A 27,026-nucleotide genomic window follows, 5' to 3' on the forward strand; every position below is an offset into this window, starting at 1 on the left:
ACGCACAGTATACAATCCTGAAACAGTAATTTGGATGAAGTTCATTTTTATAAGTATAACTGCTCTCAGAAAATTAGTACAACACAATGACCCTGGAACGTTTCTCACAAATGCGATCACTGTTAGTTCAAATCCAGCTCATGCTGGCTTCCTCTCCGCTCTTTCATGGAAAGTCTTCCAGCAACCTGCGGATTGGCCTTGGTTTTGCTAGGCTCTGTCGGTTTCTTCCCACCATAATGCTTACCTCCGTCGTGTAAGTGAAATATTCTTCAGTATGATGTAAAACTCCAATCAAACTGATGAATAAAAAATAGCAAATCAGCGAAACTAGCTGTTTTACAAAGGCCTTTCGTATAAACAGTTCGCCATTTGTTTATTTTGGCTGTTGCTGAACGGCATGATAAACACACGCAACCAAGTGGCGCATTATCAGAGCAACCAGTTTTATCCTAAAGAGCTTACAGGCAAAGAAAACACTAACCTGTGGAATGTATCAGATGAAAAAAACATTAAACGCTGTCCAGGAAAACAGGTCAATTTATTATTATTTTTTTCGTTTAGATTTCTTTAACTGAAAAATATGCATTTTAGATCACTGTATTCTTTCTGACAGAAAGAATTTTCTGTAGCCTTATCTGACAATATTGTGACAAGTGGCTTCTTACCCGAGTTTCGTCACATGACACACACAGACTGCTGGACCTCTCTGATCAGAGGGCTTTTACTAACTAGTCAAATCTGCGTGAAATTAACGAGTGGCAGCTGACAATGGACCGTGACGGTAGGGCAATAAAGCCCTATAGTCACATGTTGACTATAAATGTGACTTTTAGTGTAAAACCCTCTAGATACAAGTACTTCCCCTTGGTAAAGTACATAAAAAGTCAATAGCATCTCACACTCCAATACTTACATGGAACTCGTCCTGTTGGGAAATAAGGTGGATACGTTGTCCCTGGAAACCCATAATGAAGAGCGAGTATTCTTTCTGTGACAACTAAGAAACATTTTAATTGGATGTGTGGAACGAAATATTGCACGGAAGTGCGTTTGCACGAGCTCTCCGACATCGCAAGAACTATTTTGTGCTTTATATGCCAGACACCTCTTATTTAAATGGAACTCCTATTCACAGATGTTTTATGAATACCGCACATACCGCCAATGGTTTCCCTTTGTATCTTAGCATAACTGATATGCCTCCCAGGTGAAATAAATTATTTTCAAAAGAACGCTATTTAAGGGCTGTAGTAAAAGCTCTGGGCTAAAGCTAGTTATGAGGGAATGTGGGGCCTGCGATGGCCACTCATGATCGAAAATCGCATTAAAAACACATTTTTTGTCTTGTTAAGTTGCAGTGCTTGTATACTATATGTGTTTTGGAATCAACACATATGTATACATGGACACCATAAAAATGGTGACGTAGCACAGGAGAAAGTAAAAGAGTCTATAACTTTAGGACGTCAGACATACTCGTTAGAGGAAGGGGTTGTTTGTTAGGGTTAAGCGTTCTTTATTGTTAAGAGAATACTTACGTTTCGTGGACAGCGCCCTTGTGGTGAGGGTTGCAGGAACACGCGGCGTCGGTTGTGCCGTTAACGAGACAAGAACGTCTGTCAAGCAAAAGACAAAACTAGAAGTGTAAAATAAAATTGTTCCCTTTACGGGCGGAAAGAATCAGTGGCCAACAGCCAAATGCAAATCACTGTAGTTGACTTGGTGAATTTCATACACCTCGTTTCTTAAGCCAAAGCATTTATATTAGTTTACGTGACGTCGTGAAAGTTAAAAAAGGATGTCCACGGGCTCTTTACAAATTTGATTTAATAATTATCACATTAGACAGTTTTACGTCACTTTAAGTAGTATTTCAGTCATCAAGCGATCGTTCACCTCACCTGGTTTAAGCTCTTCATCCAGTTTATCTGAAAAAAAAAATAAAACATAATCAAATTCTCAAGAGGCAGTTAGTTTGATTGATTTATTTGGCAGTTTTCATGCCGAACGCATGCCTAGTTCACGTATACAGCAACATTCGTAAGAGTTGGTGAATGAAACCCAAGGGTCAACACTGTTACTCACGACGGAATAACCCAAAATCAGACAGCGACATCTGGACTCAACCGTCATCAGTCATCAGTGGCAATTTATCAAACACTACAACATTTAGTCGCTCTGTGGCAGCTGCCCTATTTTGACTTTAATTCAAGAATGGAAATAAAATGCAAGAAAATGAATTAATGAATGAATGAAAAACAAATTTTTGGAGACCAGCGTTAAGAACTGCCATAATTATTTTACACAACGTCACCCATTATACATGTGCTTATTTGAAGGGCCCACGTAAGAGGCGGACATTACAGTGTATAGTAAAGGCACAAAAAAACAAACAAAGTCTGAGGTACATACCCGAATAAATCGCCTTTCTTAACTTGTCTCTGATACTGTTCAGGGAATCGAAGTTCCTTACTGTGAAGAGATGTTCATCCATGGGCATATTTACGACATTCGCCAGTTCTCGTGTGTCACGCAGTCCCACTCCAACGCCAAAGATCTTCATGCCATTGTTACGAATTGATTGTGCAGCCGGTATGACCCACCGAGAATAGATGTTGGACACGCTACCGGCTACGAGGACGACAGTCGTTGGAACACCCGGACGATCTCCGTTCTTGAATGCCGCCTTCTGGAGACTCCTAAGAGCGCCTGCGATGTTGGAGTCGCCACCGACGTAATCCATGTCATCTATGGCCCGATACACGGAACCTCTTGTGTCAAACTGGCCTAGGTTGAACTCGTTGTGTACGCGTGAGTCGTAACGGATTACTCCAACTCGTACCTTGCCAGCGTCGATGTCAGCTGTCTCCAAAAAGTCCTTCATAAAGTTCTTCATCTTGCGCTGGTCACCGTAAGATACCATTGAGGACGAATCCAAGACGAAGACAATGTCTCGCTCCTTTTCACTGAGCACACCTGAAAAACAGAAAAACGCAATGACAACCAATCCATTGCCTAGTTTATTATTAGAGGTTTAGTGCACAAGTCGAGGATATTTCACTCTTATGATACCAGTCCGTTTTTCTGGTGGCGTTATCTATACGGGCCTATACATGAACAGTTGGAATAAAATCCCTAACTCAGGTAAACTGACGAAAGGTCGGATTTCTCCGGTGATGGGTGTTACTATTTTCCAACTGTCACACTGTCGCCACTGCTCTGGTTTTACTTTCTACGTGTAAGTCTTTCATATTGTATTCCTGCATAAAACAAAGATTCTGCTGGTAAACTAAGTATCAATTTATTGTTTTAATGTGTATTTTAAACATGATGATAACTTTTGCGTAGTTCATTTTGAGTAGTTCTAGACCCGTGATATAAATAATATTTTAATTAATAATTTTCTAATAATTCAAATTAACATCTTCACATTTCTTCACCTAGTTCAGCTTAAACCGTGGTTCTAGGGGGCGTGGAAACCGGGCAGAGCCCGGGGGAAACCCACGACCATCCGCAGGTTGCTGGCAGACCTTCCCACTTACGGCCGGAGAGGAAGCCAGCATGAGCTGGACTTGAACTCACAGCGACCGCATTGGTGAGAGACTCCTGGTCATTACGCTGCGCTAGTGCGCTAACCAACTGAGCCACGGAGGCCCCGGCTCATATACAAGATAGAATGATAAGTGACTAGGTGAGAAAGTGTGTAAACTGAAGTGTGAAATATAATTACTACACTAAATCTCATAAGATCATAACACGCAATGAAAATTTTACACCTATGTAACACCATCAAAGACAATTATCTGAAGAACCCACCTGGTGGAGGTCGAGTAGGGATAGGACTGGGCGTTGATCCTGCGGTAGTGGAGAAAACAAAAGACAGATTGAGCTATTGTTCCGCTGGGATGGATAATTTTGCATTCATTTGTAAAATAAGCGCGTTTTGGGTCACAAAGGCAACCTAGAGGGCCCAAAAAATGACAAAATGCAGCAAATGACAACAGACAAATTTTCCATAATCAGTTCGTGTTTTGGGAATCTGTTTATTGTAACACTTTGAATATTTTACAACCTCCTTGTCATGGAATATCTAGACGAAAGGCCTTTACAAATCTTGGCTGTTTTTTTTTCCATAATTAGCTTTCTGGAGTCAAATCAAAATGTTCGTCATCATAAATTTCAATGTCATTTGCCTTTTTTTAATCTCACTGCTCGGATGTACAGTTCTATGTGTACGATGACTGCAGGTCCTTATCCTTTAAAATCTATGCTTGGTAAGACATTTGTAATTGAATCATCAATCATAATGAAGGAGTTGGGTTAATAATTGCAAGATCAATTTCCAAAACAACGTTCCACACAAACAGCCAACGAAAATGTAGGGGTGTGTAAATTCACACATGGTACTGTGTACCATGCTAGTGTATGGGTTGTACTGTAGACCAGTTGTGAATCAAAATGCTTCGTTTATGTCTGAAGTGTTTTACACGAAATACATTTCATTTGTGCTACGATGGCTCAGTTAATGGGATTAGCACCCCTAAACAATCCTAGAAAACCATCCTGCCTCATCACATAACTTGAGGTCAGACGTAAGGCCACGGGTTTCATCCTGTAACTGACAAATCTTCAGACTTCCGGTCTCGTGCCCCATCAAGTAACTGACGTAAATGATGTACGGCCTCATTCGAATGTCGACCCCCTAGACCTGTGTGCACATGCTAGACACAGTATTGTTCCCCCTTCTACTGTTATCGTGGCATGAAATTCATATGAGGCGAAATCACGTTTTATAGCGAGATTTGCATGTTATGAGATGAACTCTCGTTCACGTCATGGGCAGAGAGGTACAGATAGGTACAGATAAAGATAAACATAGGTGAGTTCAATGGTAATCCAAAGAGATTCAGTAGGACGGATTTCACTTGTAGAGGTTTAACCTTACTTGGAGCAGAAATATTGCCAACGTGTGTAAACTGCTGTGGATAAATATACGCTGATAGATGGCACGAGACACTGTCACTGAAAACGTTACTTTTTCTCTACAATGCTCCACCATTTATCGATGGCTGGACACTTAAGTCTCTAGTACAGCTTGGTTAATTCTCACTGTATAGATTTCCTTCCCGCAAGAGTGAGTGAGTGAGTGCTTGGGATTGAACGTCGTACTTAACAATTTTTCAGCCATATGACGACGAAGGAATCATGTCATGTGCCTCTTTGTTGCAGGACGGATTTCCACTGCTCTTTTTATCTAGCGCCTTACTGAAGGCAAGTAAGTGGCCCGTCCGAGCCATTATACTGATACGGATGAAGCAGTTCATGCTGAACGCCAAGCGAGGAAGCTTCATCTTTTAAAGTCTTAGATGTGACTCGAACCAGGAGCTAACTGTGCTAGCGGGGCCGGTCCGTCCAGCAAGAGAGGTACAGTACAGCATTTATACACTTACGGGTTTCATAAACTGGCTGGAACGTCAGAGGCTCTCGGTCAAATGTAATTCCTACAATTACAAATGAAGGTAAGAGCTCGTGGCTAATAACACAGCAACCAATGAATAATTAATTAAAAGTTGTTAATAGGCTGTATTTCACAAATCACGTGCGACCATTTGCCAATTATGGTTAGCTGCTCTGGGTTTACTCTCTATTCCGTAAGTCTTTAATTATAGTATATTGTAAAAGTGGACACGTATTTATGAAGCAACTCAAGATTTATGTCATAAATTGCAAACGCTTTGAAAGCCAAACTGAGACCAGGAAAGAGCTCACAATGTAGCTGGTACATCGATTCTGATTTGTAGACTGATAAACAGTCTACAAATCATGAACTTCATAAAGCATAGTATTGTAGCTGTGTTTGAATTTTTGTCTTGAGTCTTTAAGTCGTTTGATAAATACGGGTATTCTCTGTCTTCTTTCTATAGGCCTGTATACATTTGATGAAGGCTGGCGTTATCCTCGACGAATCCAAGGTAGACTACTCATATTTGTGTATATATGTGTTTACTTAACCACTGTGTGCATCACTACATAATGTGTTAACACATGAAGCCTTCCTATACCTGTGTATGATAACTAATAAGGTATGCAGGTCACGGCGATAGTAAATTTGGGAGACAAACTGTTGCTTGATTTATTGATTTATTTGATTGGTGTTTTACCAAACTCTTGGTAAACATCTGTTATTGTCCTCAATGAGATCCAATACAACTTTACCAATAAATGTTTCCAAAACTCGAATTTCCTGTCTTTGTCAATGTTTTCTACTTTAATCTGTACGATTAACTAGTGTAACACACGGATAATGTACTTGAATGTTTATTGCAAACTGAAAATTAACGTAACGACTCTGCAGCAGCGGTAATTTAATACGCCTTTTTCTATCTGTTCAGAGAATATGCCAAATTCAAACCAATACACCTTTATCTTTAGAGGTTTTACTCTACGCTGTCCTCTTCTAGTTTTACATTTCAGGGAATCCCACTACAGACAAAAGCGGAAAATGGTGATCCTACTCGGCAACTGACATACAGCCTGAAGCTTCAAACTACTAAACCATTTATCACCAAAGGTCACCAGTCGTATTGTCAATCGGAATCAAAAACCAGAATTACTTACTCCCAGGTCTTTCTGTTTTGGGTGGAATGGGTGTCTGTCCCTCTGTAACACGTCCTGTGAAAGAACAAAACACAGCAAATGAAAGCTTCGGGTCAGGTTGCGATAGAAATAATTCAACAAAGGTCTCGTACATTTCCATGCATGAGTTTTGAATTTGGTCAAGCGTATGCATTTAACGTGAAGCATATGGTACATGTTGAGTACAGCGTTGAAAGCCGACGTCCATTCCGTACTCTCCTACCACAATTCCTTATGCTCATGTACTTATGAAGGCAACTGATTAAATAGTGGCAATCAGTCTCCTAGGATCTCTAGAATTTGATCCCAAAGTACCTGAAGTTCTTTCACAGCGTCACGCCTTTAATGAAAATTATGTGACTTCCAGTCCCCGTTATTTATTTATTTATTTATTTATTTATTTATTTATTTATTTGACTATTGTTTAAAGCTACGCCCAGTATTGGCGCACAGATATTTGCAACATCATTGTAGGGGATTAGTCAAGTTTCTTGTATACAGACGTATAACTTACAGGGTCACATAACGATTATGATATAACTTAATGGTCATGGGTTCGAAAACCTGAGTTGCCGGTCTTCGTTAAAAATTTTGTCTGCGTGGACTTAACTTAGAAGCTGTCCTTTCAAAACCATAATAATTGATATTTTTGCGTAGCATCAGCTTATTCCTCGTTGGTGGTCAAAATTGTTTGTGTCTTTAACGGCTGGAAAAGATGAACTGGCTTGGATGTGTACCTTTGTACGCCATAGTGTTTTCAGAAATTATTGAGGAATTCTAAATGTTTTTAAAGTTCATCAACATACCTCTGGCAGGAATGATAGTGGGCGGAGTAGGTGGTTTTACTGAAACAAAACACGCCGTAATAATCAATCACTAAATTAAATGACAATGACTTTAAAGAATATTTCATGATCCAGAATAAACGGGCTGAAAAAGTTCTACATATACCCAAAGTGACCGATAGTTGTAATTTTACAAGATTTTCTTTCTTAAGATAGCAAATAATATATTCTGAAAATATTATATTAATTTGCGCATGAATTATATATATATTGAGTATGTTTCAACAGCCTGGAGGAGTGAAGAACTGGAAATTTTGTCGAAAGACCGAAATGGGTGGCCTTCAGTAACGGTCTGACAAATAATCTCCTTACTGTTGTAATGCTCTCAAAAATATTCTTCTGTGAGCCTCGGTAGTCACAAATTCTCAGTAACAGAACACAGGGTTCCTGTTAGTAGTCACATATTCTCAAAAACAGGACTCAGGGGCCCTGTTAGTAGTCACATATTCTCAGAAACAGAACTCAGGGGCCCTGTTAGTAGTCACAAATTCTCAGAAACAGGACTCAGTAGTCCTGTTAGTGGTCACACATTCTCGGTAACAGGACTCAGTAGTCCTGTTAATGGTCACATATTCTCGGTAACAGGACTCAGTAGTCCTGTTAATGGTCACATATTCTCAGTAACAGAACTCAGGGGTCCTGTTAGTAGTCACAAATTCTCAGAAACAGGACTCAGTAGTCCTGTTAATGGTCACAATTTTTTGGTAACGGGACTCAGTAGTCCTGTTATTAGTCACGTATTCTCACCAATATCTAACATATACTTTTAGACTTAAGTAAGATTCAGTGGCTGTTCGCTGTTATCGTTATGCTGCCTCGTCGCTGACTATATCTAAGTAACTACCACCCATTTCGCCCAGCGGCACCAGTTTCGCTGTAGACGCCAAACACTTTTAAGTAGTCAAAACTGGCGTGATATGAAACAAATGACTGAATGAGACGATTTCACTTCGGAAGCAAAATCTCGACGAGGAGATGATAGACTGACACCAGATCATTCTTCGGAGAAAGTTAGAGATAAGCCAGAATATTTGGCGGCTGCCATATGTGATTGAAATGAGATTGTGCTATTGCGAATTTGGTTGTTGCTGAATCTGCCCTGTGGAAAATAAAGCAAGACTAGCACCTACCTCCAAACACAGCTGTATACAGCGGACTGACAATATCGTTAATCCTCTCATAATTTAACACTGTAAAGCGGTACAGATCAGGAGGAGCGTTGACGATGTCATTCAGTTCTCTGACTGTATTAAGTCCCACCCCAACTCCATATATGTCGATGTCAGAGTTTCGAGTTTTCATGGCAGAGGGGACGGTCCATTTGGAATTAAGATCGGACACTCCACCAGACACCATAATGGCCACGTTTTTGGCGTCCGGTCGGTCGCCGCTAGCTCGAGTAAACATCTTGGTTCGAACCGACCTCAGGGCAGCCACTTTGTTGTTTTGTCCCGGAGTGTAAGGAATCTTTCGAATGGCTTCGATTAGGTCCGCTTTGTTCCTGTAATGGTTCATGTTGATAGCGGTCGATGAGTCCGTGCTGTATGTGACCACGCCCACTCTGACGTCACCGCTGTCTACGTTTACTGACGTAAGGAAGTTCTCGACAAAGGCCAGTGTTCTTTGGAATTCCTCTTCGTTGACGCTGGCTGAGGAATCCAGAACGAACACCAAGTCTTTCTTGGGAGCGGGTAGAACAGCTTGAACTAAAAACAAACAAATTTAGGAAGTTAATATTCCACTGTACACATGCTAAACTTATGAAACCATATCGACATTTTACATGTAAGTTTTATGTTTGCCTACTTGCGCCCGTGCAATAGTGGAACACGGAGTGCTACACTAAAAGCAATGCCATTAGATTAAAAGAAAATATCAAATTATGTGAAATTAGCGAACAGGTGTGTACAGTTATGAACTGACAATGCTGTTGTTGTTGTTGTTTATCTAAGGTATTTACCTGGTCGGCGTGTCAAAGATGGCGAGGCCGTAAGCTTTATCCCCGGATCTGTGAGAGGAGGAGACAGATATTAGATAGTAAGTCTTGTAAGTATTTTTGTAAGTAAGAATATATGCGCTTGTAAATTAAAGGTATCAGGCCATTTAATTTTAACATTTTCAGTTCGTTACTTAAATATATTGGTTTGAAAAAACGATGAACACATGAGTGTGTAATTTCAAATCTGTACATGTTATATGACAAGGTGCTAAAAATATTCTTAAATATTTGTACATACATAGTTCCATGGAAATATTCCAGTGTATTGAAATATTCTTGAGTAAGGCGTAAAACACCAATCACACAAATAAATCCAATGTATACACTCAGTCAGATGTACAAAACAAAGTCAGTTTTGATAAATTTGACAACGACGTCCGCAGCTGTTAACAAAGGTTTCCAAACAAGTATTGTGAATAACGTTGCTCTTCTGCTAGCGGTGGTCTTGGCTGGAAATGTTGTCTATTTCGTGGTCACATGAAATACTGATGATGTCTTTAATTTGTTAAACCTCAGACCTCGTGTTAACCCTTCACATTTTACTGTTGAATAACAAATAAAGATGAACGATTTGATTGATTTTAATATTTTACTTTCAATACAGCGGTGTGTGTGTGTGTGTGTGTGTGTGTGTGTGTGTGTGTGTGTGTGTGTGTGTGTGTGCGTGTGTACGTATGAATGTATGTATGAATGTATGTATGTATGTATGATTGAGGTTTTACCTCGTGCTTAACAATTTTTCAGTCATCTTCGGCGGGTAGTGTGATAGGTGGTGGATGCAGAGAGAGAATCCCCAAAATCCCCAATCCAAGGCTTGGTTTAGTCAATATCTGGTGTGTCTTTCATTTCCTCAAGAATGTTTCACTGACACGATGGTGGTCAGTTTTATGAGTGAAGAAAACCCGAGCGCTCAGACATACCACTGAACTTTGGCAAGTTGCTGACGAACTTTTTCACGTACAGTGACGTGCAGTTATGTGTAGGCCTACCATACTTGTGGAAGATAAGTGATCTGCTACAAACGTTAGACAGCGCAAACGGCCATACAAACGTCGTGGACCACTTGTTGTCTCCATCTCAAGAAGTGTTGAAGGCCGGTTTTGAAACTTAACCTCGTGTGTCTCTGTGCCCTAGTAACTTCTATTTATTTATTTATGTGATTGGTGTTTTGCGCAGTACTCAAGAATATTTCATCTGTAGGACGGCGCCAGCATTATGGTGGGAGGAAACCTCAGCGCCTTTTAAAACTACACCACGTTCCACTTGCCAACATGTTAAAGACAAGTGCCCGATTTCACGAAGCACTCATATTGTTACGTTCACTACCACGATAACCAGTGCTGCAGGCCTTGTGTCGTCATGGTAGTTGAGAGTTCGCTACAACGAGAACGGAACGCTACTAGGCACAACATCCATTATACGTACATGTACCGTCCGGATTAGGCATAAAATGCTCTGAAAAACAAACGGTGCAGTGATGGTCAGTATCCATCATGGTCAGCCAAAAGCATGTTTCTGTTAACCTATTGGCATGCGCCAATGTTTACGTAAAGCATTAATTACGCAGTTAGAGACAAAAATCCGCTATGACCTCTGACAAGGGGAGTAATTCAGGGAACAACAAAACTTCGAATCAATAACTCAAATGGAACCGAGAATGTACGATCAAAATCAATAATGGCTCGACTCATTTCCAATACAGCGGTATCAGACATGATCTGTTATTCTCGCACGAGTTTTTGTAAAACACAGGTCTCCGCTGTTCCAAGAATTACCTTTCTTTAAAAAAGAGATTTTGAAGCATGGCAAAGAGTGAAGTATACAGAAATATAGCAAAGCCACTATAAAGCTCGTAAGTTGCAATAAAGTAGAAACATGCTGAGCGATAATAATGAAGCAATTTGCAAACATATATGTAACAGTAAAATGGTTTGACTACAACTGCCATTCGCTGATAATTGTCTTTTACAACGAAATTCAGAACATGATGCTTGCTTTCCAAAGAGTAAAAAAAATTCATTTTGAAAGGCTACTCTTAACGCTTTGTTCTGTTCGATAACTGATGAAAAAGGAAGACAGAAGGCTAAAAAAAACGTTTTGTCCGACATCATTCTCGATTACCATTGGGTGATCAGTCAGGTTTAAATATTGACGTATATTTTTCAGGGCTACAGGCCGTGTCCACAAAGCGTATATGAGATTTAAACCCCGCGAAGCTGAATTACTGTGCAGGCTAATGTCTTTGTGACACAACCAGCATGATTTGTTTTTCTTAGCTCAGCTTTACATTTACACGAAAGTGGCTAAGTGTTAAAATTTGACATCCAGGGTTTAAATCCCGTACACCTATTTCAACACGCGGATAACTTGTAGTATACAAGTATTCTACACTCCTACACTTTGCGTAACAACACCAATTCACGAACCTGGTTTGAGATATTTGGAGTCTTCATCAATGTTAGATGATGATTCAGCTGCTGAAGTACAAATAATATCATATTGTCTGAGAAACCTTCACATGGCTATTAACCATAGCGTGACAATAATTACCAACACATTAATGACTTAAGTATTCTCTTGATTAGTGGTTTACAAACGACTTTTCTAGGATGTCCACAAGTTGTCATTTTCTGCTTTAGTGTCTCATGTTCGAATTGATTGCTCAAGCCTAAAACACGTTTCAGAAATGATTTTCATATCTTAATATAACTGGATGGGAAAAAAAAGCCTGGTATATTTATCACAAATTTTGATAAAGGATGTGACAGAAAAATTCATATTGTGCAAAAATTCCTCCAGTATTTTTCCTTTAAGTTACTGTCATTGTTGGATGCTTCCACTAGTAACATCCCACAACACACGCTGATTTCAGATGATAATCTGAACCATCAGTATTAAACTCCGAAAGTCCCTGCACTGTGTACAACGGTCACTAAGCTCGGCTAAACCGTGCTTGTCAGCTGGAACGTAGGGCGCCTGATGCTGTAGCAAGTTGGTTCTTGAGCCAGAGTTGTATGGTATGCGAAAACATGTACAGGTGCGTTTAGAAGTGCAGCAAGCTTTGTACATGCATGAAGCTTATAAAGGCTTTAACGCATGATACTATTAGATCTGGCAGTCAGTTGTCATTTTCATTATTGCGATAAAGAAATGTTTAACAGATCATTAAGAGCAGGACATACCATCATTCCAATAAGATTTTCCTGTGTAAAAGTTAGATCAATGCCACTAAGGCAGGATGAGATGCGATATACAAAAAAGACTAATGAATTCCAAAACTCTTGTACGAGGTGTAACAGGAATACATCGTCTATTTTACTGAAAAGTCCATGCATCCTGTCTATCTTACCTTGCGTCGGGGTGGTTCTCCTGGGTAGTGACTCTGCAAACAAGGCGAAAAGCGAGAACGTTGTAAGAGCACTCAAAAACTGACGGTGTTCCTTTTCCCTGGGGAGGGGGGGGGGTGCAAATATCTTTGAACATATTTGTGAATATATATTTGTTTAACCCTTTGGTTTTGTAAAATATCTGAAGGATTACTCCAATGTGGAAGGGAAGGGGTGAGTAACTGGAAGAGTACTGACTTATATTGAGTGGAAGGGAAGGGGTGAGTAACTGGAAGAGTACTGACTTATATTGAGTGGAAGGGAAGGGGTGAGTAACTGAAAGAGTACTGACTTATATTGAGTGGAAGGGAAGGGGTGAGTAACTGGAAGAGTACTGACTTATATTGAGTGGAAGGGAAGGGGTGAGTAACTGGAAGAGTACTGACTTATATTGAGTGGAAGGGAAGGGGTGAGTAACTGGAAGAGTACTGACTTATATTGAGTGGAAGGGAAGGGGTGAGTAACTGAAAGAGTACTGACTTATATTGAGTGGAAGGGAAGGGGTGAGTAACTGAAAGAGTACTGACTTATATTGAGTGGAAGGGAAGGGGTGAGTAACTGGAAGAGTACTGACTTATATTGAGGTTGAAAATAATCATGTCCATTATATGTCTGACAATTGTAACCCGTTGTATCACATCTCCTTGCATGCGTGTGAACACAAACTTCAGATAATGATGATGGCTTGCGGTGCTGTACCAGATGTTTAATTCTCATGCGACCAGAATCGTACCACTGTTTACGAATTCCTTAATCCCCACCAACCACCATATAACATCATAATCAATAATGGTAATAAAAATAACTGTACGTGTTTTCTTTATATACTTGTTTAACACCATACTGAAATATTTGTATCTAATATGGTGGACAGTTTTATAAGTGAGGAACCTGGAGAAAGCCATCGATCTTTGAGGAGTTATTAGTAAACTTTCCCACGTGTGACATAGGCCATATTGGCGGAAGACAAGCAGTCTCCATAAAACTTCGTGTAAGATCAATCATGTCACCAAAGTCCCTCTTCCTTGCTCGAGAATGGAACCGAAACCACTTCTAGCGAGGTAAGCCCTTTAATGATTATAAGAAAAAGTGAATCACTATAATACTAGAAGCAATTATGTATAGTTTGTTACTTACCGTCAAACACAGACGACACAATGTCTTCTCTGATGTTCTCCAGATCGTCACAACTCTTGATATTAAACTTGTGCTGGTAAGCTGGGGCTGTGACGAGTTTGTCTAATTCTGGGTTGACGGAGGATCCCACGCCAATACCGAACAGGGAATCCCCTCTCGCCTGAGTGCATCGGCTGCCGCCACAGTCCATCTCTCCATTGAATTGGACGGTCCGCCTGTTACCATTACAACAGCGTTTGGAATTCCTGCACGTCCTAGATGATTTGTAGTGAACAAAATAAAGATATAAGCGATCACCAGATAAAACCATTAAAAACTACATTCGAAAACTACATATTTTAGATTAAGCCCCACTGAGTAAAATGCAATGAAATGTTGCGTTTTTAACTGTTGCTTAACTTCATACTGAATGCCATAATAATTTCTTTACTTATTCCATTGCCGTGAGTTTTAGAGGTGGAGGAAGTTTGAGTTTCCGAGGTAAACCACTGGACTGTGGCAAATTACTGACAATATTGGTGGAAAGGAAGTGGTCTTCAACGAACCGTGGTTTTATGAACCATATTTATCACGGTGAGTGCCAAAGGTGTGAAACCCAATTTTCTGCTTTCATTTCCTTCTTTTGGTAAACGTTCTTTAACACGTTTTCTACGATTATATCTGTTAATGTATGTATAACAGCTATTTCTAAATCTAGTAGGGTACAAGTATATAGTGTGAATAAAAAAAAACATCATGACGTCACAGACACGGAAAGCGGTCCATACCGGGAGCCTTAGATTTCAAATCTTTGACGACCGAAAAAAAAATTGATGTAGGTATTGGCTGCGTTTTTCAGTGAAGCTGATCTGTACAAGTTGATTACCTGAAAACTCTCCATCAAAAAAAACATGAAAATCGTATAAAACTCACGATTTAGAAAAAACTCCCGTTTAAAGTCATACATTAATCTCATTGATTATTATTGTTTATTTATATGGGTGTGTTATGTATTGTTTATATGTATTTAAATGTTATATACATGTACCCATACAACTTCTTTTTAAAATGTAGAAGTATAATCCGATGAACAATCAATAATATTTTCACTAAGATTTATATGAAGCACTGATATCTATTCCACAAAGCCATGTCTGACTTGAGCCAAACTATGCCTGATATGGTTTAATTCTGGACTACAGAAATTAAAATTTTGTCCACCTAACCTATGTTATCTTAAGACAAACTTCCAGTTCCATACACTGAGCATCGTTTTGGAATTGTTAAATATTGACTTATTATGAAGACAGTTTGCAAAGCAACCCATAGCCTTAAATGATATGGAAGAATGCAAACAAAAAAATATTGAAGTCGACATACCTCCTGCACTCTTTGTGAAAAGTTCCCGAGCATTCCTCAATGCTCCGGCGATATTTGCCGATCCTCCCTGGTACGGAATCCTGTCGACTGCGGCCAGAACTTCCTCTTTCGTCTCATAAGAATTTGGCAGGAGATCCAAGGAAGGTTTGGAACTGTAACTGATGACACCAAAGCGCACCTTTCCGCCATCAACGTCTGACACTTTCATGATGTTTTTAACGAACTTCTTCATCTTCTCAAAGTCTTCAGGATTGACGTAGCTGGAGGAGTCCAATACAAACACGACGTCTCTCATTGACGATATCAGTTTACTCCCTGAAAGATAATGCGGTGATATCCATGTAAAACTATGTTTAAGTAGATAGCGAGAGCAATGGTGTCTAACATGTTTGTAGACTAACATCACAGGATTTGTTTTCCTATCTAAATCTGCTTAAGCCATGGAGCTAGGCTAGGGTAAGATGCAATTTTATAAGAATTTACAGAAATAGTTAGAATAAAACGCTAACAGGGATAAATTAAAATTATGGTCGAATTTTACAAGACACGTCTGCAAGCTTTCATATGTAACACGTTGACGTATTGAGCTTTAAACATGTAATGCGAAAGCGGGGAGAAGAAAAAATGGAAAGAGTTGGTTTCGAAGCGTAACGGAATGCGCTCATCCCCGTAAACCAAACATTCTGAGCTGTTTTGTAGAACTGAATGACGTTATTATTTGTTTGAGAATTCATGCGAAGGGGAAAATGTAATAATAAAGTTAGCTTCAGCAAAAAGACCAATATTTTTCCCCAAGTCGATTGTTTTGGACTTCTAGTGGGTTTCGTGGTCCACATTTATGGCTTTATCAACAATTACAACCATATGAATATTATATTCTGAATAAAAGTCTTGTAAACTCTATTTATGTTAGTGTGTCTGTCAATGAAGCAAAAAGCAAATCTTTATGGATTTGTCATCTATTACAACCATATCAATATTACATTTTGAAAAAATTCTTGCGAAATGTACTTTTGTTATGTCTGTCTATTCATGAAGAACAAAATGTTTCTGGGTTAGTCATCTTTAACAAAGATATCAATATTATATTTTGACTAAAATTCTTGTAAACTGTACGTATGTTAAGTGTGTCAGTCCATGAAAAAGTAAATCTAATTAAGCACATGTTGTAGAGCCAGATAAATGTCTCTGTGGCATCATTGACGATATACATGAAAATCACACCCGAAGTCCATAAAGCCCAACATACAATCAAAACTGCTTAAAACTCATCAAAAAAGAATCTATCAAATATCTAAAAAAATTTGTCAGATGCAGGTTTGACAGGCCTTTCTATAGGTGCTTACTTTCTACAGTTTCTTTCACTTTTAAGTTATTAATATATGTAAACCGGGTACATTTTACATGCATGAACTCACCTGACGTGGGTTCTGGAGTGATTTCAGGATATGACGTGTACAGTGGTTCTTTTCTTTCTGTAGGTTTCGCATAAGTTTGTCGGGGTTTCATCGTTTCTCTCTCTGCTGGGCGTGGAGTTGAGGGGGTCAACCATGCTCTGGGTTCCGCTGTTGTTGTTGTCAGTTGTGCCGTTGTTGTAATTTCAGCCTGTGTCGTAGTTGTTGTAGGTTGGGTAGTAGTTGGCCGAGTTCGACGAGATGTGGACGCCGTTACGGACGTCTTCGTCATAACGCGTTTTTGTGTTGTTTTGGCTGTGGATGGTTGCTCCTTCTCAGGCGGTGCCGTTACCAATACAGACCCGGTCAGCAGAGCAATCGGAGGTAGCGTTGTTATAGGTATTTCTATGCGGGTGGGAAATTAAAAAAAAGAATTAACGGTTTCTTTGATTGGGAGTTGAAGCCATACACTGAATTATGTTACTTATGTAAAGATGATTCGAGTTACGGGTGTTGGAAACTAGGAAGAGCTCGGTAAAAAGACACACAAAAAACCTCCGTCCACCGCGTATGATACGCGTATTCTGATGCAGATAAAGATCCAAAGGTGCATTCAAGGCACAAGGAATTTCTAGATTGTTGTTCAATTACGTTCATGGAATATGATTACGATAAGACCTCGAGGTCAAAAATGATCCAATTCAGGTAATTTACTACATCCATTTCCAAAGATACAACATATTATGGAGAGGCCTGAAAACAATTCTTCTATTGCTAAAGACTACAATATTTGGAAATATTTCATAAAATTAATTAACTGGACAATCTGCAGTCTGCTACTGCTACTATCATTGGTGCTGTTGTTTTGTTGTTATTATTGTTTTTATTTTTACGAAATAATGATGTTGTTTGTTGTATAACATTACGACCTCCTCACCTCCAAATACAGCACGCGTCAAATCGTCCTTGATTGAAGCCAGTTCTGTACTGTCATCCACGGAGAAAAGGTGTTTCGAGGTAGGCCTGTTCACAACTCTCGACAGCTCTGACTTGTCATTTAAGTCCGTGGCCACAGCGTATATCTCAACGCCTCTCCTGCGGACAGTATTGGCTGCCGGAACTGTCCAGCGTGAATACAAGTTAGACTTACTGCTGGTGAATATAACGGCAGCATTCGGCACATCTGGTCTGTCGCCTCTTGCCTTGGTGAACGTCACACGCCGGATGTCACGCAAGGCCGAGGCTAGATTGGACCGGCCAGGGAAGTAGGGGGCGCTGAGAATGGCCGCCATGATCTCTGGCTTGGTATTGTAACTGTCCAGCTGGAAATGAGTTGCACTCCTGTCGCTATAGGTTACCACGCTCACGCGGACCTTCCCTTCTTCGATGTTCGCAGGTTTAAGGAAATTCTGGATGAATTTAAGGTTTTTCAAGAACTGCATCCGCGATACCGCATTTGAGGAATCCAAGATAAAGACTATATCCCTCTTTGCTGACAACAGGGGAACTGAAATATGCAAATTATAAAAATCATTGAAATGTTTAGAGCAAATAATTAAAAATTTTAATAAGTTTATCAGTGAGTCATAGATAGGTGCATTTTGGGAATTAATAGAAGAAATTTCAATCTGGCAAATTTAAAGTCACAAAAGTGATTTTGAAATATTAGATTGTTACACATTTTTCAACTAGGAGCAGAGGAGCAGAGTGGGTGGAGCGAGGAGATGATTTCCGGCTCATTTTAAAAACGCACTAGTCCCCAGCGATTATACGACACAGTGCTACGTAGCACCACAGAAACGGTGTAATTCGCCTTGCTTGTTCTTAGTCAGGAATCATTTTACTTTGCCTGCTTGTGTTCAGCGCACCTTGAAATCCACAGAAAATCTATAGAAACTGACAGATTAGTCTTTAATATCTTTTGCTGACTCTTCTTCTGTTTGGCTGTCCTATAGAGAAATGATAGTGGTGAGATTGGTCCTTAGTACGTTTCTTTCACATTCGCTGATGGCATAGTTGCTATCTTTGGATACCATGAAAGACTTCCAGCGCGGAGAGTAAACACAGATCAGCAACGACAGTGTGGTAATTGGCATTTCGTTACACGTGACCAGTGAAATAGAGCCTCTTGTCAATTTAAATCAGTTAGGGCTTTGTTCAACTGTTCATATAAATGCTCTAATAGTAGCAAATTACGACCCCCCCCCCCACCCCGGCACCATGGCTTAAACAGAATTAGGTAAAAAATGCATTGATGTTAAAAACAATATATTATATCTTACTGTTCTCGAATTACTCAAAATAATATGTTGTCATCATATACATCACATGTCATAATATTTAGCATACAATAATATTCAAACAATGAAAACGGACAATGCGGGGTTATTCTGTAACAAGTGTCTGTTGACTCAACAGACGCTGACGCTTGATTTACCTGGAGTTACAGGTGGAAACGGTGGCAAGAAGTCTGGTAACTCGTCCAGACTTAAAGTTGTTTCCATGACTTCCTTCACGGGGGACACTGTCTCAGTGATCAAAGTAGCTGCTGTAGTCTTCAAAGGCTCAGTCGGTTCAGGTGTCTGCTGGGTGGGAGGTTTCCTGGTGATGATTCTCTCTAAGGTAGGTTTGGTTCTTGAAGTTGTTTCGGGTGTAATCCTAGGTTCCTCTGGCCGCCTTGGTGTTATCTTTACTGGGACAGTGCCCGTAGTGTCCGGTGAAACTTGTTTGCCAGACTCCGGTTGAGGTGTCTTAACACGATTCTCTTCCTCCATCGGGGCTGCTACAGTGTCTACTACCATTGTACTTGTTCTTTCTGTTTTGTCAGTCGGTCTGGGTTTCATCTTGTGAACCACCGTAGGGGTGAGTGGGGTAGATCTTTGTACAGGGGTTTCCACCCTAGTTCCTGGTCTGAGGTCTGGCGTGGCCTTATCACCGTCGTCAGTGGTCGTGTATATATCACGTTCTTCCTCAGTTGTGATGCGAGGTTTTGGCGTTGTGTACAATGTTTCAGTTGAGGTTTTCTGTCGGGTAGTCGGGGGTTTAGCAGGGCGTTCTGGTGAAAGTAATGGTAAAATGCATGTAAGTGCCATAGGATAGGACGAAGAAACAAAAATCAAAATACCTTAGCAAGCCCATAACAGACACGGGCAAATTCTCATACCATAATGCTGGTTTTATAAGTGAAATATTCTTGAATATGGCGTTAAACACCAATAAATCGCAGGTAAGTATATTTCGGTGCACCTAACGTCAATGGGATATTGCAAAATCAGAATCAATAAGACAGACCGTTGTATGAGCACACTGAGTTTCTCCTACTGTCATCAATGAAGGAAAAGTGCCAAAATGAGTAGTCGAAGTTAAACAAAAACTAAATGCTAAATTTCGTAAGCTAAATAGTGGGAAGAATAATACAATTTTAGCTTCGAGCAAATTTCACTGAGACATGAAGATTACAAAATAAAGTGATCCAATCTTCAAATATATTACTTATATGATACTCGTAACCCATGAAGGAGCGTTTTAAGTCGATAAACGCGAGGCCTGTTTCCAAAAAAATCCAGTTTCGAAAGAAATATGTAAAAAATAATACATAAATAAAAACAAGCAATAACCAGTTTTCAAAAATGTACTTACCTCCGAAGACAGCAAACAGTATGTCGTCCTTCACATTTTTCAACGACGCAAAGTCACTGGCTGTAATTCGGTTCCTGACTCTCGGCAAACTTACGAAACTGTCCAGCTCAAAAGTGTTCGGTAGCCCTACGCCAACTCCCACAACAGTGACGCCTCGTCGCTTGACGGCTCTTGAAGCCGGCACAGTCCACCTGCGGTTGATTTTCGATATGCCGCCAGTGAAGATCAACGCTACGTTATTTACGGCTGGCCGATCACCGTTTGTTTTGGAAAACACTTCCTTGCGTATGGAACGGAAAGCTCCTGCCACGTTGGACTGTCCCGGTACGTACTGTAAATTAGAGATGGCATCGAAGAGGTCTTTCTTTGAGGTGTACGTGTCGAAATGGGAAGGCATGGAGACTTTGTCGTTGTACGTGAACAAGCTAACTCTAACTTTTCCTCCATCTATGTCCACAGGCTGCAGCAAATCCTTCACAAATGCCAACAATTGGTCAAACTCTTTCTTGTTCAGATTTGTCGAAGTGTCCAAAGCAATGGCGACGTCTGCCGAAGCAGAAAGCAGCGGAACTGAAAGGGGACAAGAACAATGGAATTAGCTGAAAGTTTAAATCACCACCCACATGCAGACGATACTGACACATCTATCTCTCTGATTCAATTCATCTTAAAATTCAATTGTCCGAACCATAAACACTTTTGCACTTACAAAAAACTTTTCTAATCACTATAGGTGCCATTTATCAGAAAAATGCACGGTCTACAGCGCATCCGCCAAGTTCAGCTTCATTCAAATCAATTATTCTGAATATTCTCACGGACAAAACAAAACATTACTTGCACCTCTCTGGCTGCCCGAAACACACGTTGATGTGAAAGGCCATCCTGTTCAGCAAAAGTTGTATACGAACCCTTGAAGTCTATGATCAAGGTGTTTTGCTTTTGAATCATATTTGTCAATATTTCTGGCTCGGCTCAAGGGAATTTGTGTTTCTAACCATGCTTTGTGAGTGTGTAACTATCAGCTAACTATTTTGCTATCTTCTGTAACTGTCCAATTCACTGCTTAGCTTATAACTAACTACACGTATAATGAGCGTTTAGTCTACCTGATACAACTGGCTCGGTGGTTCGGAAATCCGTCAAAATGTCCTTTTTGGGTTTGGGAGTCGACAGTTTTTTCGTTGTCGTTTCGAAACTCGCATCAGTCACTTTTGGTCGCACATGTAATGACTTAGTAGTTTTGATTTCCACAGCTGGTTCTCCGGTATGTGCAGTGGCTTTTGAGACTTTTTCCTTTACTCTCTCCATTGGTACAGCTGATTCTGCTGTTACAAATTCACCCTTTTTCGTTGTTATAGCACCTGTTTCTTTGGTCGTTTTGTCCCCTTCAGTAATTCTTGGTTTTCGGACTGCTGTACTTTCTGCAGGTGGTATTAATGTCGTTGCGCGCGGTTGTGGCGCTTCTACGTCTTTTCGAGAAGCAGTGAATGCTGATTCTAGTTTTGAAGGCTCTTCTGTTGGGAAAGATGTTATTTCAACATCTCTCCTAGTCATCACACTTTCTGTGGTGAAGGATATTGTATCCTCAATTCTCGGCGGCAGTCTGGGTGCGGTTGAAGAAGCTGCTACACTCTTCGGACGCTCTGTAAAGTACATAAATTTATCGTGACTCCAGGTGTCCGACACGTATCGGTTAGTAAAAGAAACGTTTAAAAGCGTAAACGCACTCAACTTTCCAAATGTTTCAGATGCTCACGCATATGTCATAATTTATTATTTAATTAATATTTTATTTTACGCTGTAAAAATCACCAAAAAGTGGATTTAGTAGTGTATGACAGCCAGCGTTCCACGTGAATACATAAATTCCTACAGAAAAACAGTCAGATAGACGTTTTATATTAGTTAAAAATCATATTAATGTAGTACTGCCCAATCCATCCGACCTTCAATTCATCAATCAACCAATGGAATTTACATGAGTAAAACAAATATCTTTCACACGATGAGATAGACATTACAAATTACGAAAAGTGACAAAATCTCAGATACTACAAGACACGTGTGATTTACATGTAGTAATATGACGTAAGTGTTATTGTCCTAAACAAAAACAAAATACACACCACCAAATACGGCGAACTCCAGATTATCCCTGATCAAGTCGATGGCGCTGAAATCAGGCACGGCATATCTGTGCTTGTTAACTGGACTGCTGACGATGGAGCTCAGCTCTTTCAGCCCTCCCACGCCAACTCCAATTCCGTAGATGGAAATTCCAGAACGTTTAGCAGACCTTGACGCCGGACCAACCCATCTTTTAAAGATTTTGGACTGACCAGCACTGACAAGAATGGCAGAATTAGGAACTCCGGGGCGATCTCCATTTCGCTTGGTGAACATGTTCCTCTTGATTGCCCGTAAAGATCCAGCTATGTTCGATTTTCCCGGAGAGAAATTAATACGTGAAACGGCATCCAGCAAATCTGCTTTGTTGTCGTGAGATCTCAATTGGATAGGGGACGTGATTTGGTCATTAAATCGCAAGACCCCAACTCGCACTTTTCCACCATCAATGTCAGCGTTTTTGAGCATACTTTTAACAAACTCAAGTTGTTTCTTGAAGTCGTCAGATGAAACGTAGTTGGATGAGTCTAACATAAACACAAGGTCATGTTCCGATGACAATAATGTTTCCTCAGATTCCATCCAGCTTGTTGTATCATCTGGTCTTCTAGCCGTTGCTTTAGCTGTAATACTGACTGGTATAACTGGTGTTAGAGTGTCAGTTGCACGTGTTGTACCATCTGGCCCTTTGGTTGTTGTTATCCTTTCTACTGTTGGCGTTCTACCATCAGCTTCTCTCGGTGTCACTTGTCCCACTGTGTGTTTTGTTTCTTCCGGCTTTGTAGGTATCATCCTTTCTACTGTAGGCGTTGTGCCATCAGGTCTTCTCGGTGTCACTGGTTCCACTCTAAGTGTTCTATCTTCTGACTTTTTAGGTGTTATCCTTTCTACTTTAGGCGCTCTGCCATCAGCTTCTCTCGGTGTCACTAGTCCCACCCTAGGTGTAGTATAGTCCGGCTTTTTAGGTGTAACCCTTTCTACTTTAGGTGCTCTGCCATCAGCTTCTCTCGGTTGTGGTGTTACCTTACCGGTAGTATATACAGATATGTCAATATCTGTTTGTTTTCTTTCAGCTGGTCTTGGTGTCACTTTATCCTTGGACGGTTCAACTATTGTGTCACCTGGTGTTGTAGCGGATTTATCTTGTACACCCTGGATTACGCCGATATTCAAATCCACCTTTCTTGTTGCAGGAGTCTCAAGAGTCGTTGAGGGAACAGAAGTGATCTTTGGAAGGATCTCAGGGATTGTTTCTGCCAAAGATGATTGTTACAACAGAAGCATGAGAACTTAAATCATATGTTCAATTTTGATCAACCATAAAGGATTTCATTAGCACATACTATAGGTAGGAATATTTTGTAGTTTTCTATGTTGATTGTGTTTCCTTCACAAAATATGAAAAGAGCTTTTTAACTAAAGATCAATTTGACAAATTCTAGGTACAGAAAATAAAACGTTATATTCCAAAGAAATAAAAGATATATGACGATACAGAAACTTAAAATGATAATGGATCCAGCATGTATTGTGATATACTGTATTTTGGCGTATCTGTGTAGTTGTCTTTTAATGACATAATGTAGGGTATTTTAATTAAAGGGTACTTAGAGTGAGTGAGCGAGTGCTTGGAGTTTAACGTCGTCCCCATTTTTCAGTCATATGACGACGAAGGAATTCTTAGTGTGTATGTAATGTGCCGCCTTGTTGCGGGACGGACTTTCACCGCTCTTTTATCTAATGCTGCTTCACTGAGACGACTTACCGAAGGCAAGTAAGCCTCCCCGCCCGAGCCATTATACCGATACGGGTCAACCAGTCGTTCCACTATCCCCTTCATGCTGAATGCCAAGTGAGGAAGTTACAACTTCCTCTTTTGAAGTCTTAGGTGTGACTCGACCCAGGACTGATCCTGGATCTATCGCTCCCAAAGAGGACGCAGGGTACATAGACATATTTCAGGCTTATCATTGAATGAACACAAGATTGAAAATTTCCCAGGGCTGGATGCAGACTAGACACTACACAAATATAACAAATTATGCACAGATATATATATATTAACAAGTGCAGCGAAAATGAAAAAAAAAATGAAATTATTAACATATAAGCAAATATGACGTCACTTTCCAGCAAAACTTAACATTTTAAAATCACTTACCCCCAAATACAGCAAAACTCAGGTCATCCTTTATCATGTCAATCGCATTGAAATCCGGCACCTCAAATCTGTATCTGTTAATAGGGTAGTTTACAATGGAAGTTAGCTCTCGCAGTCCTCCTGCCCCAACACTAACACCATAGATGGAAATCCCAGATCGCTTGGCAGACCTTGATGCAGGCCGAACCCACCTCTTTAAGATTTCGGACTGACCTGCGCTAACCAGGATGGCAGAGTTCGGAACGCCTGGACGATCACCATTCCGCCTGGTAAACAGGTTTCTTTGGATTGCTCGCAGTGCTCCAGCAATATTGGACTTTCCAGGAGAGTAATTAATACGCGAGATGGCATCAAGCAAGTCGGTCTTGCTATCGTATGACAACAACTGAATAGGCGATGTAACTTTGTCGTTAAATCTAAGAACACCTACTCTGACTTTACCTCCGTCAATATCAGTGTGTTCGAGGAAATTTGTGACAAACTTGAGTTGTTTCTGAAAATCATCTGAAGACACGTGATTAGACGAATCCAGCAAGAATACAATATCCCGCTCAGCTGAAAATAACGGTTCTCTCCTTGGGACATCAGTCGAAGGCGTTGTTCTTTTCATATAGGGCGTGGAGGATTTGGTAGCAATGGGTTTTGATATAGGTTCTCTGGGTGTCACCCTGTCTGGTCTGAGAGTTCTGTCCACAGGTTTTCTTAGTGTCACCCTGTCTGGTCTGAGGGTTCTATCCACAGGTTCTCCTGGTGTCACCCTGTCTGGTCCGAGAGTTCTATCCACAGGCTCTCTTGGTGTCACCTTGTCTGGTCTGAGGGTTCTATCCACAGGTTCCCTTGGTGTCACCCTGTCTGGTCCGAGAGTTCTATCCACAGGTTCTCTTGGTGTCACTCTGTCTGGTCCGAGAGTTCTATCCACAGGTTCTCTTGGTGTCACCCTGTCTGGTCTGAGGGTTCTATCCACAGGTTCTCTTGGTGTCACCCTCTCTGGTCCGAGAGTTCTATCCACAAGTTCTCTTGGTGTCACCCTGTCTGGTCTGAGAGTTCTATCCACAGGTTCTCTTGGTGTCACCCTGTCTGGTCCGAGAGTTCTATCCACAGGCTCTCTTGATGTCACCCTATCTGGTCTGAGGATTCTATCCACAGGTTCTCTTGGTGTTACCCTCTCTGATCTGAGAGTTGTATCCACAGGTTCTCTTGGTGTCACCCTGTCTCGTCTGAGAGTTCTATCCACAGGCTCTCTTGGTGTCACCCTATCCGGTCTAAGGGTTCTATCCACAGGTTCTCTTGGTGTCACCCTGTCTGGTCTAAGAGTTCTATCCACAGGCTCTCTGGGTGTCACCCTGTCTGGTCTGAGGGTTCTATCCACAGGTTCTCTTGGTGTCACCCTGTCTGGTCTGAGAGTTGTATCCACAGGTTCTCTTGGTGTCACCCTGTCTGCTCTGAGAGTTCTGTCCACAGGTTCTCTTGGTGTCACCCTGTCTGGTCTGAGAGTTGTATCCACAGGTTCTCTTGGTGTCACCCTGTATGGTCTGGCAGTTCTATCCACAGGTTTTTTTGATGACACACTGTCTGGTCCTATAGTTTCATCCACTAGTTCTCTTTGTGTCACCCCGTCTGGTCTGAGAGTTCTATCCACACGTTCTCTTGGTGTCACCCTATCTGATCTGAAAGTTCCATCCACAGGTTCTCTTGATGTCACCATGTCTGCTCTGAGAGTTCTATCCACAGGCTCTCTTGGTGTCACTATGCCTGGTCTGAAAGTTCTATCCTCATGTTCGCTCGGTATCACCTTGTCTGGCCCGGTCGTTCTTTCAACAGGTTCTCTTGGTGTCACGCTGTCTGCTTTGGGCGTTCTATCTACAGGTTCTCTTGGTGTCACCTTGTCTGGTACAGGCGTTGTATCCACGGGTGATCTTGGTGTCAGTCGTTCTACCTCGGCGGGTCTAGAGTCAGGAGGCACTGAAGAGGTTGTCTTCTCCAATCTAAGGTCTTCTTTTCCTATTGCTGAGTGTCTCGTTGATTTATGTTCTGCAGTTCTTGTGATGTAATCCTCCTCTGAACTAAGACTGCGCCAAGGTGTTGCAGGTGATGTAAACATACTTATGCGTTCTGAAAAGGGGACACATGAGCAAGAAAATGTTATTTTGTTTTCCTAATTTTGTTTTTTTTTTATTGTTGGTAATGTCGTTAGTGTTACATAAGTAAAAATTTATATAAAAATTTCAAACCTGAACAGAAAGTGTACAAATCAGAATAACTACAACCTAAGCGCGAAAGACACTTTGAACACGATATTTGGTAAAACGCAAATAACCTAATAATGTACTTCATGACAGT

At 40.7% G+C, this 27,026-nt stretch overlaps 1 protein-coding gene across 1 annotated transcript in view; it reads right to left on the reverse strand.

Annotated features, from left to right (window-relative positions):
* The window catches only part of LOC135464474 (uncharacterized), a 47,045-nt gene that overhangs the window by 13,137 nt on the left and 6,882 nt on the right, over positions 1–27,026 (reverse strand). The window contains exons 4-26 of the mRNA XM_064741898.1: positions 24,687–26,798; positions 22,525–23,778; positions 21,505–22,041; positions 20,396–20,965; positions 19,194–19,811; positions 17,694–18,263; positions 16,781–17,161; positions 15,363–15,677; positions 14,134–14,257; positions 14,004–14,101; positions 12,830–12,862; positions 11,907–11,957; positions 10,906–10,935; positions 9,442–9,489; positions 8,612–9,187; positions 7,443–7,481; positions 6,619–6,672; positions 5,451–5,501; positions 3,817–3,855; positions 2,413–2,976; positions 1,902–1,928; positions 1,539–1,616; positions 914–955 (exon numbers count right to left, since the gene is read on the reverse strand). Of these exons, the coding sequence (XP_064597968.1) occupies positions 914–955; positions 1,539–1,616; positions 1,902–1,928; positions 2,413–2,976; positions 3,817–3,855; positions 5,451–5,501; positions 6,619–6,672; positions 7,443–7,481; positions 8,612–9,187; positions 9,442–9,489; positions 10,906–10,935; positions 11,907–11,957; positions 12,830–12,862; positions 14,004–14,101; positions 14,134–14,257; positions 15,363–15,677; positions 16,781–17,161; positions 17,694–18,263; positions 19,194–19,811; positions 20,396–20,965; positions 21,505–22,041; positions 22,525–23,778; positions 24,687–26,798 (8,211 nt within the window). The remainder of the gene's footprint in view (positions 1–913; positions 956–1,538; positions 1,617–1,901; positions 1,929–2,412; positions 2,977–3,816; positions 3,856–5,450; positions 5,502–6,618; positions 6,673–7,442; positions 7,482–8,611; positions 9,188–9,441; positions 9,490–10,905; positions 10,936–11,906; positions 11,958–12,829; positions 12,863–14,003; positions 14,102–14,133; positions 14,258–15,362; positions 15,678–16,780; positions 17,162–17,693; positions 18,264–19,193; positions 19,812–20,395; positions 20,966–21,504; positions 22,042–22,524; positions 23,779–24,686; positions 26,799–27,026) is intronic.

Source organism: Liolophura sinensis, chromosome 4 (genome assembly GCF_032854445.1).
Source record: "Liolophura sinensis isolate JHLJ2023 chromosome 4, CUHK_Ljap_v2, whole genome shotgun sequence".
Classification (NCBI taxonomy): Eukaryota; Metazoa; Mollusca; class Polyplacophora; order Chitonida; family Chitonidae; genus Liolophura; species Liolophura sinensis.